At 40.3% G+C, this 22,505-nt stretch overlaps 1 protein-coding gene and 1 long non-coding RNA gene across 6 annotated transcripts in view; one reads left to right on the top strand and one right to left on the bottom strand.

The window, feature by feature from the left end:
- LOC140494157 (cell adhesion molecule 1-like) overlaps window positions 1-4,081 on the bottom strand; it is a 392,277-nt gene extending 388,196 nt beyond the window's left edge. For all 5 annotated transcript variants that reach the window (XM_072593228.1, XM_072593230.1, XM_072593231.1 and 2 more), the window contains exon 1: window positions 3,922-4,081. In XM_072593228.1, the coding sequence (XP_072449329.1) occupies window positions 3,922-4,081 (160 nt within the window). The remainder of the gene's footprint in view (window positions 1-3,921) is intronic.
- A 196-nt stretch (window positions 4,082-4,277) lies between these two features.
- Window positions 4,278-22,505, top strand: part of LOC140494158 (uncharacterized) — a 45,753-nt gene continuing 27,525 nt past the window's right edge. The window contains exons 1-2 of the long non-coding RNA XR_011963917.1: window positions 4,278-4,633; window positions 6,006-6,241. This is a non-coding gene — a long non-coding RNA (uncharacterized lncRNA). The remainder of the gene's footprint in view (window positions 4,634-6,005; window positions 6,242-22,505) is intronic.

The raw sequence follows: 22,505 nt of genomic DNA, 5'->3' as shown, positions 1-22,505 counted from the left end.
AATTTTAAAACGTAAGCTGTGTGTTAACATAATCATGGAAATTTGTCAATTCCAATCTGTTTTATGGAGTAAAGTGCCTGTAAATGGCTCTTGTAGCATCAGTGAATACTCGTCAGTAGTGCCTCCAACTACTAGAGTATACAATTCTCATTTATCACTTTTTCAATTTCAGTCTGAAAAGGATTAATTATGCATCTACAGCATAAATAAGCTGGTGGATGGGTTTATAAACATTTTGATAGGTTCAGTATTACAACATGTAAGAGAGCATCAGAATTTAAGAGCTAAACACAACATTTTGGATTCTTTAAACAACTTCAGCTATCTGCATTAAATCCACATGTAATACTTGAATAACCACTGATAACATGAGCATTATATAATCTCACTAGTTGTCAGAGTACCATCACCTGGACCAAACTAATCAATACTATAAGCACCATTTAAAAAGTAAAATATTTCAAAGCATGCTATCTGGCCTTGATCGCTGACCTATACATCTTTCTGAATGATTGAGGTTATTGAGCATTGACTGACTGAGCTACAATGAGTCTTTCCCCTCTATCAAATCGGTATCTTCCAAATTTCACTAACCAGGAGGCTCTCAATGATTTCCAGTCTATTTGCAATTAGAACAATAAAATGCCTTTCAAGTGCAAGGAGAAAGATTAAGTAGTTTCAGCACCTGATTCCTAGCCAGTGTACAGTCCGTCATTCAGCTGTATGGTGTCAATAAAGGGGCTGCAGAAAGTACACAAAATAAAAAGCCCAACATTAAACGGGCTGAGAAGGCATTTATCAAATTCACTGACAAGGTCTTAAATTCTTTTTTCTTCTTCTGCAGCCAAGACTCACACACACACACACTGAAATCTCTCCCAACACAACAGTCATCTAGAGAAAGATTCCCAAATGAACTAAAAAAAAGAACAATGAAAATGCTGCCAGACTTTGATATGGGAAGATGAAAGCAAGTCAATGCCAGCACATCTGAAAGAGGTTCCTAGGTAACAAATTTCCTGAATGCCTCAGATCTACGTCTAGTAGTTATAGTGCCATTAGTTACCAACACAAAATCCCAGGAGCACAAGCAGCAAGCCAGGGCTGAACCCATTCACTCTTGTTTTTCAATAAATAATGTTTTTAAAAAAACAAAACAATTGAAAAAAATGTGCATGCTCTTTCCTGCAAGGGCTGCAAAAATAAACTCTTCACAAATTCCCTTTCATTGCAATGATTTCAACAGGGACGATATCTCCCTCAAAACCTTATAGCATTCAATTGGTTTCCCCTTTCTTAAATCAGGAATAAGTTTATTACATCGGAGGTGGATCACAGACCTTCAGTAAACCGAGACATTCCTCGCCCCCCACCCCCAACACGAACATAAAAAGGACTGAACAGCCGTTCAAAATGTGACATGCGGTAGCATGCTGGAATCAATGTAACCTCTAATGATTTTTTTAATGCACTGGGAGAAGCAGGTTTTGGTTATTTAAGTGGCTTTGAATTTCCTAGCGATACACACACGCAGTGAGAAAAGCCATTGTATTAAAATGCATCTCCCGAGAAATGTGAATGGCATCGGGGTTTCTTTCAGGGGAAAAAAAACTATTCAAGGGAGTACAGTCATCCTGTGTTTTGCACTGATCACGAACAGCGTTCATTGTGCTGAGGGAAATCATCTACAAAACGCATATGAATACAGTCTTTTGTTCACGGGCACTAGCTGCTGTTTCGGGTGTTCTGATTTGTTAAATTCAGAAAGGTCAGTCAATGGCGCTCTTGTTTGTGACAATCGACAGTGGAAAGAAATGTTTGCTCTCCCCGTAATGAAAGGTCGGTGCCAATGTCCCCCAGCCACATCACCCGCTGGACAGGGGGTGCTCTTGAGGAAGCGGACGCGGAGCAGGAAGCCAATGTAATGTAACAGGCGGCACTGCTGCCTTCCATCACACTTACAACCCAAAACAACTTCAAGGAAAACCGACTGAAGTGCAGGTTCGAAAACAAAACCCCCAACAGTTTCTCGGATTACTGCACTGCGAGTTTAAACAAATGAAGAGAGGTCAGATTAGTTAAACACTAAATAAAAGTTGGCCACAATTCCTAAGTGGCCGCAAGGACTTTTTTTTTTAAAAAAAAAGCACATGAATCTCCATGTATAAAAAGGGGCAGTGTAAGTGTTGATGTTAATGCTGGGAGGGGAATGGCTTTCGATGAATGAAGCAGAATCTGTAATTGGAGACATCTCAGTTTTTTAATTAATTCGCCTTAACTGTTTCCTTGGAGGGGTTCAAATGCTCTGTTCTTACCGTGTTGGAAATACCACGGGGAAGGGAGCGCGAACACAGTTATACAAAAAACAAACAAATCCTTGCTGCAGACTTCAAGAGAGAGAATGACGACTGAGACGAAATCAAGATCGTGGACAAACTGCGAGAAGTTTTTCTTTAATGTCATAAAGCTCCTCTGTACAGTTTAATGCAGATTTAATCATGTCAACCCGTGTTGCGTGACTGCAGTTATTAATTTTAAACTCGAACGCGGAGATTGGGAAATAGAGGGCTCTCCCAGTCACGGACACTGTGTGGGGCTGCAAATCCACTGATGGGGTGTGGGTTGGAGACTGAACCGGTGGGAGTTTACAGAAGGGTTAAAAAAAAAGAGGGAAGTGGCTGAGTAATCGCCAGCAAACAAAAGGTAGGAGGAAGGGGAGGGAGAGGGGCGAAAAAGGCGGGCTGTTCGTGTCTCCTTCTACAACCCCTGAGAAAAAGAATCTGAACATTTGGGAAGAAAAATTCGCTTCGTTTAATATTCGAGATCGAAGGTGGGGGTGGGGGTGGGGTAATCAATTTCTCTCCACTTGTTGTGTCTTCGGGGGAAGGGAGGAAGAGATGGAGGAGAGAGAGTAGTCAAGAAATTGACATCTAGTCATTACAACAGCTTGTCAGGTTGGATTTTACATCAGTTTCAATTCCATTCAGTTACAACCCGAGACTCCACGAGTGAACACATTCCCCTCAGAAACTGCGGTCTCTTGATTTCAATGTTTTTTTTTAAAAAAAAGAATACTTCGAGAGACATCGCCCTTCTTTCTCCACCTGAACTCCTTCACTCCCACCCCCCACCTCCCCTTTCTCCCCACCACCAGGCTCCAATATACCGTACAAACCATCGTTCGCTTTTACAGATCCAAAACGTGCGCTTGGAGCGAGGATATGAAACAAAACACGAGACGAAACAGTTTTGTTTTAAAATAATCAGATCTCTCCTAACTTTTCACAGTTCCGTGCGTTTTCATTAGCGCCTAGTGCCCGTGCGAGCATGAGACACGGCAGCACTAGCTCTGTCTGATGGCAAAACCCAGCAGCTCCATACAAACCCACCAACCCCCCCCCTCGCCAGTCTTGCAACTTCGTTTGTCCGCGCATTTAAAAAAAACTCTTTCCTTGGAGCGAGTTGCTGAGATTTGGCCCCCTGGTAATGTTTGCAAAAAAAAAGTTACATTTTCGACAAAATACATAGACGGAGTCAATCCTTAACCCCCCCCCCCTCCCCCAATAACCAACCAAAACAAAAACCTTTGTGGGGAGGGGGGGGGGTTGCAATCAAATCTGAAAGGGGCTGGAGGAAAATACAGCTAACTTCACTGCGATTCAACTGTAACCGACCGGGGTTATTCCTCCCCGGCATTCTCGTTGTCTCTCTCTCTCTCCCCCCCCCAAAGCAGACGTCTTGAAACAAGAAAAGGAGTCTTGCGAGCAGCTTCTATCTTGTTTGCTTGCTTGTGTTTTTTTTCCCCTCTCTTTCGTTCTGTCTGTTTTTCTCTCTCTCTCTCTCTCTCTCTCCCCAGTTTGTGTGTGTCTAGCCTCTGCGTTCCTCACCCCTTTTCTCCTTCCCCTACCGAGCCCCGCTTACCTTTCCCGATGAGAAGTGCCCAGACAGCGAGGGTGAGGAGATGCTGGGTGGTAGGAGCAGCAGTAACAGCGCTAGGCATTGCAAACGCCATGTTGAACATACACCTGCTTGTGTGTAGAGCCGAGCCGAGCGGATTGGAGGCGCTGCCCCACCTCCTCATGCTAATCACCGCCTAATCAGATGATAATCAGATGCTAATGAGATGCTAATTGCACGGACTGGAACGGAACAGAATGGAAATCGATCTCGGAATATGCAGCAGCAGGAGAAGATTGAAGGGGGGAGACAGAAAAGCAGAAGGCACAAGCTGTAAACAATCTGCCCCCAACCCTTGCTTTTCTGACTATCCCCTCTCTCTCTCTCTCTCTCTCAGGTTCGCTGTCGATTCTCCTCCCCCTTTTCTGTGTTGTCTCCGTGTTAAAGCTTGACCATCTATCTATCTGTTCGTGGGCATGTCCCACTCTCTCCAAGCCGGGATCACCATCACTCTCAACTGTTGCCCCCACCCCCACCAATTGATGGAGTCTCTTTACAGCACGGGCGAGGGGGTGACAGTGGTCAATTTTGAGTTGGATCGTTTCTTGAGAATCGTTAAGCGTTGCTTTTCCTTCTCACGAGTCTGACAATTCCTCAGGGCGAGTGAGCAAAGCAAACCCAAGGTTTAGTTCCCAGCCCGAATAAGTCAATTGATCTTCAAGGTGGCAGGATCAAGGTAAAACAGTCTGGGAAAGTTTGGTGTGTGTTTTTTTGGGAGGGGTGAGGGCAGCGCGGAGTTGGTCAGCCATACGTTAGAAAGGTGCATAGTGACGTGAGTAAGAACTAGTCACCACAGTCTTACCAGGACAATGCTGACCCATTGAATATAGGTGACTGGCGATGGTTTAACATGAAAGGATAGAGGCTGACAAGGAAAGCCCTTCATAGTTACTACCATCCTTGTCGGAATCAAACCCATGCTGTTGGTATTAATCTGCGTTATAAACCAGTTGCTGAGGTGGCTGAGCTAAACCAACACCCGAGACAGTGGGAATGCACTCTCAGGTAAAAAAACAGGGACTGCAGATGCTGGAAACCAAATTCTAGATTAGACTGGTGCTGGAAAAGCACCTGATGAAGGGCTTTCGCCCGAAATGTCGATTTTCCTGCTCCTCGGATGCAGCCTGAACTGCTGTGCTTTTCCAGCACCACTCTAATCAGGAACGCACTCTCAAACAGCTGATCAGAATGCACTTCCAGTCTACTTTAGTTTCCTTGAACAAGCAATGAGGGTGTAGCTGAATATCTCTGAGATTCATTTGTGTCACACATGCAGATGAAGAGGGGGACCACTGCAAAGAAGAATTTGGGTAAATTCACCAACATCCAGCCAGTGTTCAGCTTCATGTGCACACCAGAATCTGCAAAGCAGGATCAGTGATCAGGCAACTCCACACAGCCTGGGCCATCTGACACCATTAACACACACATGGAAGTACTATATCACCTGTTTACAGTCATACCACCAAGCCTTGTCAGAAAACAACAAAGGTGAACATCATCCACCAGCTTAAACTCTTGGGCATCTCACAGACAGGTAATCCCAACAGTGAGGGACTAGTGGCAGAGGACAAGTCCTTGTGACAGAGAGATGAAAGATGCTGTCAGGACAAACATTTCATCTCCAGGACATACAATCACATCAGATTGGCTGCAGGTGGAAGATAATGGGATCAGTCAAAGAGGACCGAGCTAAATAATGAGAAATGGGTCTGGATGGGTTGCTCTTCGGAGGGTTGGTGTGGACTTGTTGGGCTGAAGGGGCTGTTTCCACACTGTAGGGAATCTAATCTAACCTATTCTAAATACAGTTAAGAGGGACCTTCAAGAGCAAAGTATTGCGTGGGAGATTCTGTTGGACTGGTGGTTGTGGTGGAGTCTTGCTGTTCATTGTCCTACCTGAACAACAAATCTAAGTAGATAAGATCTAAACACCAAAGATCCACTCACTATTACATTGTGCTATTTCGGAAGTGTGCAGTGTCTAATTGGTTCCCATTACAACAGTGACTTCATCTCCTCAAAGAAGTATCTTTTGTAATTTAAAGGTCACTGAACCACAGACTATACCAAGATTTTGCTGTATGGCAGATTGAGGGGATGAGCCCATTCTATTCAACCAGAACAGAGTGTGAGTCCAATACTGTTCCTATTATTCCAAACCACCTGCCAGCTATCTAGCCAACTGAGCTAACCGTCCCACTCCTACCCAGCCAACAATGTCTACACTTCAGAAACGCTTCCTTGGCTGCAAAGCACTTAGCATGAACGCTGCTTTATAAATGTAAGTTTTTCTTTGTTTTGAATTAGAATAACTGATCAAACAAATGAGAATTTTTGAAATCAGAGTTTAATTCTGGACTGCTGGGAAAACTAGAATCAGAAATGTCAAAGCAACGGTGATTTTGTTTTGTTTGCCGGGCTGCAGAACACCCTTATATTTAAGGATTCACCGAGGTACAGTTTATGTATGCTTAATGTGGAGTCCATACTTTCTCCATGTAGGGGTGTAAATTGAGACAATTGGATGAGTGAGTTAGCACTGAACAACAGGTCTGGCCCACTGTGATCTCCAGCATTGTTTTCAGTTCAGATTCCAGCATCTGCAGCAATACGCTCCTACCTTCCATTTCAGAGCATGGTTAATCTGCTTCTATGACTTGTCTAGGGATAGCCATCCTACTGCTTTGGGCTTTGGCATAAAGGATTGACTGAAGTTGAATTGGAGGAATACTACTTTGAGGTGACAGCTGTACCATTGCAGGTTTCTATTGTAAGTGAGAGTGGCTGATTAATCATTAACACTCCCCTGGAGTGCTACAGACCGAGTACATACGAATCAAGTAACAGATTATAAATCTGCCATATCACACCTGCACCAACTATAGTGTGCCGAGAGAGGATTGATGCTTCCAAATCCATAAACTTGTTGGAACTGATATAATTGTATCAAGGTCTTCAAAAGCCTTGGTAGATGTGAGAAAATTGTAACTAGGAAGCTAATTTTAGCCTAATCCCCACCCTCTCCCAGCAGGACATTGTGATCAGGTTGACTGCCAGAAGTTAATAGGCAATTGCAGCAAAGCATATCTCTTTCCATTGTAATCACTAAACTAATGTAACAAGTATCTGTTTCCCATTTCATTAGCTGGGAATGAAGGAGTGAAATGTATCCACTTTGCAGAGAAACAGGCAGAATAATTCCCAATGAAGTCAGAAGTAGAATGACAATTGTTGCAAATTCGTAACTTAAAAATAGCAACAATTAAAATTTGCCTGATTTTGTCGGTTATTTTCTGCACCATTTTCAATCCTTCACATTATGCATTAGCTAAGTAAAGGCGAAGTCACCATAGTCCTAGAATCATAGGGCTGCTGTCCCATTAGAGAGAGAAAACTGGTGGTGGTTTAACCTGAGGTTTGCCATGCCTCAGGTATCCAGAGCAGTTGAGGGGGAGAGTCCTTCATGGTAACTTCAGCTGGAATGGGAATTGAACCGATACCATTAGAATTACTCACCAGCTAATTGACCCTCTATCATGCAAGAGATCCCAGAAGGAAACTCAGTGGGAAGTAAAATTGTGTGGGCAAGGAAAGGATGGTTAATCTGATCTTGCCTGTTTTCTGACAAGTTAACATGATCATAGAGTAAGAAAACTACAGCACTTCCAAAATAAAATAGATCATTATGCAGTCTAACTCACATTAATGGCAATGAAAAATAACTAACTCTTACATTTCCATTGACTCACCGGACGCTGAGCTACCAGGTCAATGGACTGAGCTGAAAGAATCTCAATTCATTTTGTAGTAGGAATTTCTTAGAGCACAGAACTATTCCAAATTAACCACAAACTACCAACCCTGTAGAGACTGTTGATGTGGAAAATTGAAAATTGTCCCACTAACCTAATTAGAGTCAAGAGTGTGGTGCTGGAAAAGCACAGCAGGTCAGGCAGCATCTGAGGAGCAGGAAAATCAACGTTTTGGGCATAAGCCTGACTTGCTGTGCCTTTCCAGCACCACAGTCTTGACTCTGAATTCCAGCATCTGCAGTTATCACTTTCTCCCACCAACGCAATTATTAATACTTTTCTCAGATGATTGTTGGAATTATTGGAATAAAGTAGACTTAGCATCACAATATACCCAATACTTAAAACTGACAACGGTACTCAAAATTTCCAACTACTAACATTGCTTATGCTGATGGGCATAAAATTAAAAATAAATGCTTTTGCCCAATTTTTCTTTAAAAACTAACTTTGAGGCCAAATTAAGAACTATTGCACAAAATCCAAAACCATGAGCATCCCTGACAAATCTTAAACCTTTATTACTTAAAACTGATATTTTTTTCTCCAAGTATTAAAAGGTTAAGAGCATATTGTCCTGAAGTGTGTTTTAGCTGGGCATCACAAAAAGGTAAAACAAAGCAAAAACTAAGATGGAACAATGCATGGTTGCTCCAACACATTTCAGAACTATCAGTTGCAAAACAGCTCTGACACAGATCTGGGAATTGAATGCCTGAGAATTTTTTCCACTGGGATATTTTGCTTGACATGAAGGATTGAAAATGAGGCAGAAAATAGTTTAGCCAGTCAGGTGATTTTTTAAAAATATAAATTAAGAATTCTGACTATTATCATCCTGCTTTCAACTTAATTTAATGTTATTCTGTCTGCTTCACTGTCAGGTGGATGCATTTCACTACTTCAATCCATTTAATAAAATAGGTATCAGATACTCTTTGCAGTGGCTGTAAACAATCAGAATGGAAGAATGTTTTATTGCAAGTTGACTATTATTTTGATCAATGCCATTTCCCTTCATATTTACTCTCAAATGTAGCACTAAATCAAATAGCTGAAGTTCCTTTTTCTGCACCTAATTCTCAGGCACTGAAGAACTGAAACTCCTGCATTTGCAAATTTTAAGAAGGATTTAGATTCTACTAAAAAACCAACACTTTTATTCTTGCCCATTTTCTCCCATGAGTAAGGGCATGAGAATCTGTCTGATAAAGCTTGGATTATGGCAGCAAGAGAGAAGAAGAAAAAGAATCCCAAGAATAAACAGTTGGTGGAGCAAGTCTACACATTTTATTCCTTAATTTCCAACATCATTGTAAATACCAACTGAGCTCCATTAAAGGCACGCATTCTAAATTGTAGAAAACAGTAACTATTGTGGTTTTTTTTCAATGATAGAAGGACTGAAATTAGAAAAACAAGTCCAATTTAGTTCTACATAGCTCTAAAACTAGACTGCAAATATTTGTGTGTCTATTTTAAACATGATTAATTTATGAAATTCAACTTTGCAAGGCATTGTTTACATACAAACAACTAACTTTGTCCACATTTTAGAGGCTGTTAGGAGATGATTAGATTGAACAATAAGTTCTCCAAATGCAGCCAATCAGATCGTCATTAGATTATTTCACAGCCATGTATGAAAATACTCTAAAGTATTGCGAACTGGGGTCTGGTAATTATACAACATCCACAGAAACTACACTGAATAATTTTTTTTTGTCATGAATTTTTCCTTCAAATTCAATCATTTAAATCAGACCAAGCCTAAGTTGACGGTGGCACAGTGGTTAGCACTGCTGCCTCACAGCGCCAGAGACCTGGGTTCAATTCCTGCCTCAGGCGACTGACTGTGTGGAGTTTGCACGTTCTCCCCGTGTCTGCGTGGGTTTCCTCCGGGTGCTCCGGTTTCCTCCCACAGCCAAAGATGTACAGGTCAGGTGAATTGGCCATGCTAAATTGCCCGTAGTGTAGCTAAGGGGTAGATGTAGAGGTATGGGTGGGTTGCGCTTCGGCGGGGCGGTGTGGACTGGTTGGGCCGAAGGGCCTGTTTCCACACTGTAAGCAATCTAATCTAATCTAATAATGCTGCACACAAGGGAGATAAATAACTTGAACTTAATCGGTGCAAATATGATGAGTTTTCAAGGTTTGCGTAAAGATTTGTAGTTCAGGTACTGGTTGCCGTGGTTGTGGATATGTTTGCCAAGCTGGGAAGTTGATTTGCAGATGTTTCGCCCTCTGTCTAGCTGACATCTTCAGTCCTTTGGAGCCTCCTGTGAAACGCTGCTGTACTGTGGCTTCTGGAATTTATTTGATTCCATTTCTGCTGCTTCCGGTTGCCGGTTCCAGTTGTTTGTTGCAGTGGCTGGTATATTGGGTCTAGGTCTATGTGTTTGTTGATGGAGTCCGTGGATGAGTGCCATGCCTGACAGCCAGACTTCTTCGAATTCATGACAGTCCATAAACCAACAGCCACGCTCAGACAACTCACCAGAATAAAAGACCCTATACCCACCATGTGCAAGACTGACGTATTTCACAAGATTCCATGCAACGACTGTATGAAACACTATATAGGACAAATAGGCAGATAACTAGCAATCTGCATCCACAAACACTAAGTAGCCACTAAACGCCACAACCAGCTATCCCTTGTAGCCACACACACAGATGACCAGGGACCACAGATTCGACTGGGACAACACAACAATCATAGTACAAGCTAAACAAAAGACACCCAGAGCATCTAGAGGCATGACACTCATCCACGGACCCCATCAACAAGCACATAGACCTAGACCCAGTATACGGGCCACTACAATGAACAATCAGAACTGGAAACTGGAAGCAGCAGGAACGAAACCAAATAAGTTCCAGAAGACCCAGTGCAGCAGTGCTTCACAGGAGGCTCCACAGCACTGAAGACATCACCTAGACAGGGGATGAAATGTGTGCAAATCAACTTCCCAGCTCAACGAACATACCCATTACCATGATGAGTTTTCTTTGCATATGATAAGTTTTGCATTTGATTGAATTGCCAGATGTTCAAAACTCAGGAAGTGCCATAATTTTTAAGATATGAAATAATTGGAGAAACTGTAACTCCCAAAGGCAGTAATTTTCAGGTTGGAGTGGGATATTAAAAAGTAAATAACACAATAATTGGAATCCCAGCCCTTGCTTGTCCACTTTCAGCAGGAATGGGCCAACGAGGAGGCAACCAAACTCCTTGCTGGAGGATTTTAGTGACCAAGGTAAAATGGAAAAGTGTTTTTTCTCCTTGGAGCACAGGGCATGAGGGGAGATTTGACAGCAGTGTACAAGATTGTGAAAGGTGTAAATAAGGCTGTCTAGGGAAAGTTGTTCCTATTGGTTGACGGCGCAAGAAATAGGGAGCACAAATTTAAGGGTTTGAATCAGAGATGTGGGGGAAATGTGAGGATGAACTTTTATGTTCAGTGAGTAGTCATAATCTGGAACTAGCTACTCATGAGGGTGATGCAAATGAAAACGATCAAAGATTTCAATGGTAGTTAGATGGACATTTTGAGGAAGTAAAGCTAAGGGGATTGAGTGCAGCTAACTAGATTGTTCTACAATGAGCTGACATGACTTTGACGCACACAAAGGCCTGCCTCATACTTAAACATTATTTTAAAATGTAACCCTAGGCAGTGAGGAAATGCCATTGGATCTAACATACTTGTTTTGCTCACTCCCCTGCATCTTCCCTTATCTCCTCTGACTCATCAGATCTCCTCTACAAGACCTCTGACCTCCTCAACCTGTGACTGCATCCCCTGATCTGTCCCTGGTCTCTGATCTCCCCTGACACTCCCACTGTTGCCCAGGTTCAAACTTTGATGTTCCTCTGTCTTGGCTTCACGATCTCCCTTAGCTCCAGATAGCAATGACCCTGCCACTAACCCCTACATTTCCCTGAACCCTTGCCTTGCCTCAACCACTTTACAGTTTTCCAGAAAATGGCAAGTAAAGATGTGAATCAGTTTCTGCTGTTATGGGTGAAGGGCCAAGCTAGTAGATGTACAGGATGCTGGATGACAATAAAAATTGAGTCTCTGATCAAGAAAAAGAAGGAGGCATATGTTAAGTATAGACAGCTGGGATTGACTGAATCCCGAGAGGAGCATGAGGGCAGTAGGAGTACACTTAAGGGAACTCAGGAGGGGCCAAAAGGGACGTGAGATTGGATTCTTCTTAACCCTATTTACCAAACTAAAGAGATTCTAAAATACGTTGAGGGCAAAAGAATAACTAGGGACAGAATAGGCCTCTTAAAGATCAATGAGTCCATCTATGTGTGGAACCACATGAGATAGGTGAGATGTTAAACAAATACTTCACCTCAATATTTACCATGGAGAAAGATATGGAAGCTAGGGAACGTGGGGAAATAAATAGTGATGTCTTCAAAAGTGTTCATGTTACAGAAGAGGAGGTACTGAAAATCTTAAAATGCATAAAGATAAATAAATTCACAGGAACTGAGCAGGCCTATTCTTGAACTTTATGGGAAGCTAGGGAAGAAATTGCTGGGCCTTTTGCTGAGATATTTGTATCATCAACAGCTATGGGTGAAGTGCTGGATGACTGAAGGATGGCTAATGTGGTGCCATTATTTAGGAAAGGTGGTAAGGAAAAGCCAGGGAACTATAGACAGGCGAGGCTGACATCAGTGGTGGACAAGTCGTTGGAGGGGATTCTGAGGACAAGATTTATATGCATTTAGAAAGGCAACGAGTGACTAGGGATAGTCAACATGGCTTTGTGCATGGGCAATCACATCTCATTAACTTGATTGAGTTTTTTAAAGAAGTGACAAAGAAGATTGATGAGGGCAGAGAGGTAGATGTTGTGGTGGCAGAGAAGTGAACTTTAAAATGGTGTTCAACAGGGTTCCACATGGTCAACTGCTTAGCAAGGTTAGATCACATGGAGTCCAGAGGAACCTAGCCAATTGGATACAGAATTAGCTTGAATGTAGGAGACAGAGGGTGGTGATACAGGGTTATTTTTCAGACTGGAGGTTTGTTACCAGCAGTGTGTCGCAAGGACTGGGGCTGGGTTCGTTGCTTTTCATCATTTATATAAATGATTTGGATGTGAATATAGGAGGCGTGGTTAGTGAGTTTCAGATGACACCAAATTTGGTCATGTATTGGACAGTGAAGAAGATTATTTCAGAGTACAATGGGACCTTGATCAGATGGACCAATGGGCTGAGTAGTGGCAGATGGAGTTTAATTTAGATAAATGTGAGCTTTTGCATTTTGGTAAGGGAAACCAGGGCAGGACTTATATACTTAATGCTAAGGCTTTGGGGAATGTTGCTGAACAAAGAGACCTAGAGGTGCGGGTGCATCCTTCCTTGAAATTGGAGTTGCAAGTAGACAGGGTGATGAAGAAGGCATTTGACATGCTTGCCTTCATTGGTCTGTGCATTGAGTGTAGGAGTTAGGAGGTCATGTTCTGGCTGTACAGGACATTGCTGAGGCCACATTGTACACACTTCTACTCTTCCTGTTATAGAAAACTGTTGTTAAACATGAAAGGACTTGAAAAAGATTGACAGGAATGTTGCCTGTATAGGAGGGTTTGTGCTATACCGAGAGGCTGACAAGGCTGGGGCTCTTTTTGCTGGAGTGTCGGATGCTGACAGACCTTATAGAGGTTTATTAAATCATGAGGGACATGGATAGGGCAGAACACATTGTTTCAATAATTAGCATGGTTTGTGGAAACAACAGAAATGCTTTAATGGAAAGTTTTACTTTCCACGGAGATTCAGAGTGAATTTTGTTAATTTTCTAGAGAAATATGCTGCAGTAGTGAGTGATGAGAATGACTTATTTAATCATCTCACCTGTCTATAGTTCCCTGGCTTTTCCTTACCACCTTTCCTAAATAATGGCACCACATTAGCCATCCTTCAGTCATCCAGCACTTCACCCATGGCTGTTGATGATACAAATATCTCAGCAAAAGGCCCAGCTATTTCTTCCCTAGCTTCCCATAAAGTTCAAGAATAGGCCTGCTCAGTTCCTGTGAATTTATTTACCTTTATGCATTTTAAGATTTTCAGTACCTCCTCTTCTGTAACATGAACACTTTTGAAGACATCACTATTTATTTCCCCACGTTCCCTAGCTTCCATATCTTTCTCCATGGTAAATATTGAGGTGAAGTATTTGTCTCTTTCCCAGGGTAGGGGAGTCCAGAACTAGAGGTCATAGGTTTAGGGTGAGAGGGGAAAGATTTAAAAGGGACCTGAGGGGCAACCTTTTCACACAGAAGGTGGAACAAGCTGCCAGAAGACGTGGTGGAGGCTGGTGCAATTACACCCTTAAAAGGCATCTGGTTGGGTATATGAATAGGAAGGGTTTGGAGGGATATGGGCCAAATGCTGGCAAGCATGATTAGATCTTTTGAGAGCAGTAATGAAGTGGCAGAACACATTGTTTCAATAATTAGCATGGTTTGTGGAAACAACAGAAATGCTTTAATGGAACGTTTTACTTTCCACGGAGATTCAGAGTGAATTTTGTTAATTTTCTAGAGAAATATGCTGCAGTAGTGAGTGATGAGAATGACTTATTTAATCATCTAACAGAAAGGAAACATTCATCCATCAATTATCATTATATAATCAAATACAGTATTGAAAATAAGAGACTAGGTATTGCTCCTAAGATCCTAAATTTTGATAAAGTTGCATTCAGTGGGTGTATTTCACACAAAGGGTGATACATGAATTGAACGAGCCGACAGAGGAAATGGTGGAGGCCGCTACAATTCCAACATTTGAAAGGCATCTTGATGGGCATTTGAATAGGAAGGGGTTAGAGGAATATGTGCAAAATGCTGGCAAATGGTGCTAGGTCAGGTTGGGATGTCTGGTCTGCATGGATGAGTTGGATTGAAGGGTCAGTTTCTGTGCTATATAACTATGCCTCTATGACCTTTGGACTCGACCCTCCCCTGTATCAGCAGTAATATCCAGTTCTACTGTTCTATTTAACTCAACGAGAGAACTTATAAAAGCCATTAGAAGGGCAACCAATTAGTTTGAGTCTTGAACAGGAGAAAAACATGGTTTGAAGCTTCCACGAGACAGTTTAAGTTAAGATAGGCGAGCAAGAAATTTAAAAAGAATCAAGAACCAGTGCTTGCCTTTGAAAGTTAAAGTTTACCCTTATTCCCAAGTGAAGCAGAACAAGATGCCAGAGAATCACACATTGCACAAATTTGATATCCCTGATGTTGGACAGCATTCACCCACCAATCATATTGGTAAATAGTAGATGTGCCCAGAGCATTTCAGAAATGGTCCCAGTTCTTTTGCAGGAGAAATCTGAAATAAATTCCATTGTTCTCCTGTTCCCCCATTGCCTGAACTCTCATTCTTCTTAAAATATTTATTCAATTTTTCTTTCAAACAGATTCAATAATATCTCTCTCAATATCTTTTCAATAACCCTCTCAATAAATGTATTTCTGTTAATGTCTCTTCTCAACATCAATTTCTCATCTAGATTACATAGTCTTTCCCTACTTAGGCAAACAAGACCCTTTCTGTAGTTTTAAAATCCTCAGTTACATCTTCTCTTGGCTTTCTCTGCCCAATTGGAATAGATGCAATATCTGAAGTCTTTATGTATGTCAATGGTTTCCCATCTTCTTGTACTCTGTGCCCCTATTGAATAAACTTCAAGACTTTGTCAGATCTTTTATCCATGGCTTCAGCACACTTCCAGGAAATTATACATTTGAACTTTAATCTGTCTATTCTGTCTGTCCCCTCCCTGAAGACTTTACACTCACTGTTGGTTTGTTAAATCCTCTATCACTTCCTGAACACTATTTCTACTAAAGTCCACTTATCGGATCAATTGAACACATCTTCAACCAACTCATTAAAATGTTAAATCCGAATTACCTCCAATACAACTTTGATTAGCCCATGTATTTTGAAATGTTCACTAAATATAAATTATGGATTCCAAGTGATTATCCATCAATGAGGATAAACAAAGTAGTTTTCTTATGTACCTTATTCTTGTCTCCCCTCTTGAACAAGGAAACATTGGCCACTCTCCAGTCTCATGGCACAATGCGCGTATCTAAGTAGATGGAAAAAGACATTAAGGTCAAAGTCTTTGCTTTCTCTCACATCTGACTAAGGTGCATGCCAATATGACCCAGTGAGGTTTCCACCTGTGTTCTGTCAGTGTTAAAGAGTTAGCTATTATTTAACAATTGGTTCTTACAATTGTTCCTTATTCTCTTGTAGTCTGCCTATGTCAGTACTATCATCATTTGTCAAAAACAATACACAGTACTTGATGGATCTCTAGCATACTTTTATTCTCCCCAGTGGAATCTGTTCTTCAACTGAGTGGTCCTGCTCTCAAACTTTAATTTCTAACATGCTTATAAAATCTCTGAGTATTCTCTTTTGTCCTGTCTTTATGCTCCCCTGACGACTTTCACTATATTCGTCATCATCATCATTAGTATCATGAACTTTATGATGTTGCTTCATTTAAGTAATAGTGGGGTATTTATAAATGTGTCTGAATTGGATGGCCACTATATACGCTGTCCAATTTACTTTTACAGTGAGGACATTTAAGAAACAGCAAAGTGGGATGTTGGGGAAGGAGAGACTGGGTGCAACTTCCTCGCAACCTTCTCTAGTGGAGCAGCAGCATTGTTATTTTGCTTCTTGAACTGCTTGACTGTTGTAAAAATGCATTTGGTTCAACAATATCCTTTTGGGAAGGAACTTTGCCATCCTTACCCAGTCTGCCTTAACTATGACCACAGACCCACAGCAATGTGGTTGATTCTTAAATGTCCTCTGACCTGACCCAGTAAGCCACATTTATTCAAAAAGCTGGCCACCCCAACCACCTGAAGGCCAATTAGGAATGGGCAAAAATACCCACATCCTATCATTGAATTTTAAAACAAAACGTATTTTTTTAAATGACTCTTTAATGGCAGGAATCCCAAATTGGCTAGAAATTCAAATATCCCAAACAGATGTATTCCACAAGGTCACCTTTCTCCACTCTTTAATTTGACTAGATCTCTTCTTGAGTCTTGAATTGCTGCTCACGGACCCTCAAGTCATACACCTTCTGTTTCCTATAACTTGCTAAAACCGAACATATGAGTAGAGCCGAGTGCCTTGCTGAAAACTCATGTTAACTTGATCAGAAAGTTGTCCATGACTGAGGCTGCTCCTACTCTGATCCATAATGGCAGCCTTGCATTTAGAAATGATCTGAAACACAATCACCTCTGAGGAACCAGCCAAAATCAATGTGGAGCCACTTCAAATTAAGGATATGCAATAAAAACAGAAAGTGCTGGAGAAACTCAGTAGGTCTGGCAGCATCTGCAGAGCGAGAAACCGATATTTCAAGTCTGATATGATTTCTCTTCAGAACACTGTCCATATAATGTGGCGATACTATGGCTTTAAGAGGTGTATTTTGTCGTGGTTTTATTTTAAAGAGAGGTTTTGAGACAAAGTGCTGAGTTGTTGCTTCCAAGTCAATAAAGTAAACAGCTTGTAAGACCCTGGATTGTTTTAAAGTGAGAACAAAATAAGTAGCATTAATAGGTGGAATCAAACTTCCACAGAAACAGGGTTTTAGTTTAGCTTTCAGTTGTTGGAGTTTAGAAGTTGGTCGTGGAGGCTCTGTACATCTCTCTACTGCAGCAAAAAGCTTGAGTTCTCTCTCTCTCTGCCAGAATTTTCTCTTGGTACTCTTTTCTCCTGGACTGGAGGAACATTGCATGTAAGACAATGTATTTTACTGAATTTGCCTTTGCCAAGGGATTTATGTGATGTTACTATATTGCAACAGTTGCTGTTTAGCAGTTAAACAATCTATTATTCTGTTAACATTTCCAATAGAGTTAAAGTTGTAACAATTCTTCTTTCTTTTGTTTGTATTTTAATGGGGTATAAGATTAAAATGTATTTTGCTTAAAGCTGAGTAGTGGGACCAATCATCTGGAACACAGCACCTTACACCTGCCTTTAAATAAAATAAAAGTTAGAATCGAGGCTATCTGCTTGGTATATTTGAAGGAGGTTTGCTCTGGTCCACAACAATATACGAGAGTGTTTCATTGTAACTTCAAGGGAGCTGTTGCATTGGCAGTCTGAAGGACTGACCCTCCCAATTGTCAGTCCCAGCTATTTCTCACAAAGAAAACTCCAACCCTGCAGTCTAGATTACAGTTCAGAAAGAAGCCCCTTTTGACAAAAACTGCCCCAGCATATCTCATTCACAATACTCCTCTTACAATTAACCATTTCCGGTTTCATTGCCCAACAAGTAGGATCACAATAAGCATTGCAAGGATGCAAAATGGTATGATAATGAAGTTTTAAAAAAAGTGGTTCTTCATGAAATAAAATAATTTAATTGATAAATATAATAACCAAGCATTGACCTGAATGCAGAAATCAAAAACTTTGTGGAAAACATTCACTCATACGTCTATGCATGTGGAATCCTTTAGTCTGACATTGCGGAACAAATGTTTGGAGTTCTGTGTCCTTGAAGGTCCAGTCGATATATTCAAGCAGTCGACTTGCTTCAGATGTCACCAGACAGTTTACTGGTAAAACAATTCTGACAATTCAACAGCTTACCTTCAGACATCTATGGGCAAACAAAAAATATGTAAATGTGTGACAAATCCTTGAAGTCCCTTGATGTTAAGCCTTTTGGATTATTATTGTTCAATATCAATATTAGAATAGTAATCATTCTATTATTATTAAAAGCAAGGGTCCTCTGTGAGGAGAAGAATGTCAATTTGGGGTGGATGATGAATATAAAAGATGGAAACATTTAATAATCATTACTTCTAAAAGCATATTAAAGGGGAGATTAATCCCAAAAAGGTTGAGAGTAGAAGGTACAACATTACGATTGAAAAAAAAGCTCATTTTATACCCTGTCGATCTGAAGGAAAGCAAAAGCCGGGGTTCTCCCAGCACAAGGTAACTCCCACCATTGGACATGACATAGGTCTTCAGCCCAAATGGGGAGCAGTGGAACCTTCCCAATGCCAGTCAATTAACATAAGCATTGTTAATCAGCTGCTACCAAAAAGACGTCTGTTGCACTCTCATTGCCCACTCGCTCAGTTTCAGAGTTACATCTGATTCTGATGGTAGGGCTTAACTTGCACCGGGAATATCACAAGTTTTGGCAGGGCCAAGATCCTTACTTGGTCATGAGGGAAATTAGAGAACAAAGTTTTCAAGGCTTCTGAAATAATATTTCCACTTTATTGAAAATAGATATATCCTGAAGGCCTGGAAAGTAGCCAACATAGGATATATTTTTAGAAAGGCAAGCAAAGCATGCTTAGAGGTGATTTAGTTTAACATCTGATATATGTACTGCTTTGGAGTCTTTAAGTAAAAGGTTTAAAATACCTTATATCTATAGATAAAAAGGGAATACTTAAATATAGCCAGCGTAGATTTAAGGAGTTGTTAGTGCTTAACAAGTCTCATGGCATTTTTCAAAGAGGTGAAAAGCATTGTAGATAGGGCAAATATGCTGCAGATAGTGTACATAGATGTGAGGAAACCCTTAGATCAGATATCACATAAGAGATAACTAGAGGAGATTAAGGGCTACTACATTCAACCAGACAGTGGATAGCTCACTGTAAAAAGAAACATTAGTTATTAGGGAGAAAATAAAGTCAGAACTAAATCTTTAGTTTGACAGAGCTAGAGACAGATCAAGGAATGGAGAAAAAAAGAAGTGATTGGAAGGGTGCAACTGTAGACTTACTTTCTCGTCATTTGGAATAGAGGAGTGGTATTGAAAATTCCAGGTGACAGCAAAATAAAAAGAATAGTTAATACTCAAAAATGTCAGTGGAAGCTGTAAAACAATATTGGTAAGGTGGGGAAATGGGGTAAAGTATGACGAAGAAATTCGAGTTTTGGCGTGATCAATTTTTATGAAAGAAAAGTACTAACGCTCAAGGAGGAAATAAGCTTAGTGCTGTTGAAGAGCAGAAGGATTTGGGAGAACAGTTTTATAGATTATTAAAAACAACATCACAGGTTGGTAACCCATAAATAAGCTAATTGAATTCAGAATTTATGACAGGATCTATAGAATGTATAAGCTAAGAGCTAATGGTGAACTATCTAAAACCTTAACAGGACCTCAGATTACAGTACTCTGCATAATATTGGATTCCAGACCAAAGGAATTATATAAAGGTCTTAGAGAAGTAACAATGTACATACAGGAAGGAGACTGGTTGGAATGACAAATATACAGAAAGACTTGAATAATTCAGGCATGTTCGCTGGTACCATGTTATGATAAAATGTGATCGGAGTGTTGATAACTTTGAAAGATTAGACTAGGACAGGGTCAAAGCAATATGGTTTACCTAGCTGAAGGATCAAAAATGATGGGTAACATTGTACAAATTAAATACAAAAGATTTACATCAGAAGGTAGGACAAACTTCTTTACGTAACATTGAGATGCTGTGGAATTGTCATTCCTAGAGCTAGTGGTTGAAGTATAAACTATACAGTACTCAGGATAGGATTGGTGGATAAAAAAATTGGGATTATAGAACATTGAATGGAATAGGTAAATATGATTAAAACTATTTACTGCCATGAAGGGTGAATGCCATCATGAACTATTTGAACGAAATAGCCTGCTCGCATGTTGTAATTATCTTGTATTTTTATAGTGGATGAGCTTTGAAGAATCAAAGTGTGAAATTTTAGTTTATTTCTAATCTGTACCTTAAAAAACAAGAAGCCCTCACTCAGTGAAAAAACACCAGACAGCCAGTCCTTCAGAGACACTCAGTGAAAGGTCAACAAGCAACCCTCAATAACAATGCAGCATAAAGAGAGGTTTGTGCCTGAAAATGTGCGTGGTCTATCGACCCTTCCTCATTATAGAAACTTGTGAATTTCCAGATGTATTTCTCATAAATGAATTCTGATTGGGCAAAGTAGATTATGCCTCTCAGACCAGATTATGCCTTTGCAACATTTGCTGAACAAATTGCACTTCATGCAACAACACCTATTCCACAATCTCCAAATTAATCTTTTCCTTCAGGATCTGGTTATGTTTAAAAAAAAACTCCTTTGTGGGTCAGCTTTCCAGTGTCATTACAGACTCTCCAGAAATGCAACCTGTCATTTTTAATTACCAGAGGAGAAGAGAGAATATGTGAAAATCTAAATATTGGCACATACTTCCTTTATGCAAACTATACTTCCTATTGGCATGCTTTTTGTTCACAGTTTTGTGTCACTCTTTCTATTGCAAATTCCACAATAATAATGAAAGCCACTCTCCTGAAAGTGCACAGCATGTATTGGTTGTTGGAAGATATATCCATGGTATTGAAAATGCTAATCTCTTTGTTGGTTGGACCAAATTCTCAGGAACAGGTTCATTTATTAAACAGGTCTGTAGGTAGATGAATAAGTACATTAACAATGTTATTCACATTTTGATATAATAAAGTAACGTTGAGGCACTTACCCATATATTTGAAATAACTCGTCTGCCGTTATTGTCAAATTGTTATTAAATTAATGTGAGGTCAAAAGAAGTCAGTGTAAATACAAAAGCAAGTGTTTCCATGTGACTTCATGACATATTTATAAGTGGTTTTACAAATTGATTGTGTCTTAAAATAAAAGTTGCTGAAACTTAAAGGAATTATATATTCAAAGGGATTAAATCACTATTTTGTGCCTGGAAATTTTACATATTTCAAAATAGATAAAGATTTTTCAAATACAAGAAAAAGTTACCATGGAAACCTTTACTTCATTGCTGAAGAATGTATATTCGAGCTACTGTATCTTTTTGTGCATTGAGAGTATCATTTTGTGTTGAGGAAGAAAAGCACCCTGATTGGTTAAATGTTGCAATGATTTATAAAGAAAAAGAGAATAGAATGAGATTAGCTGATCAGAATGAATACTGAAGGAAAGGAGGTGAGGGGGGTGTTAAATAAAAACTCTTCAGCACGTTGTGCCAAGATACAATAGCCAGGTGAGCGTGTGAAATTGTTGAAAATTAATAGTAGTCAACATCATATTTTTAAAGCATTAGCTTTGCAGTCACATTAATTATGTCTTGTTTCCTTACGGATTCTCAATTTTCTCTCTGAAACTTAATATTTCAGCTTTGCTGCTGCCCTTCATTTTCAGTAGTATCTCACCTCAGGCAATTTGTAGCTACTTATGGCATGATTGCACCAGACGTATAACTGGTGTTGCATAGATTGTGGGTGAGTGCAGGCGGTGTTGGAGAGGGAGAGGTGTGTGCACCAGTTGTCATTTAAGCTCAAGATTATGTTGCTGTGAAAGATGGATAAGAAAACCACAAGGAGCTAACAAGTCAGTTGCAGGCAGCCTAAAGAGAGAAGACTATAAGAGCTGGAAATCTCTGACTGAAATTGATGATAAATCAAACATTAATAGGCACAATCTAGATGCGAAATCTCCAAGCTCAACTAGGATGATGTCAGCTAATTCAGCACAAAATAGAGATTGGACCAGGGACCATCCTTGTTTGTAAGGCTCAGCCACTCACTTTATAATCCTGCTGTACCATTGTAATCTTGTTTAAATCATTTTCTTCCATTTTCCTTCAG

The sequence above is a fragment of the Chiloscyllium punctatum genome, chromosome 23 (genome assembly GCF_047496795.1).
Source record: "Chiloscyllium punctatum isolate Juve2018m chromosome 23, sChiPun1.3, whole genome shotgun sequence".
NCBI classification, from domain to species: domain Eukaryota; kingdom Metazoa; phylum Chordata; class Chondrichthyes; order Orectolobiformes; family Hemiscylliidae; genus Chiloscyllium; species Chiloscyllium punctatum.
Note: the sequence above shows the minus strand (reverse complement) of the source record. Positions and strands in the feature narration are given on the sequence as shown.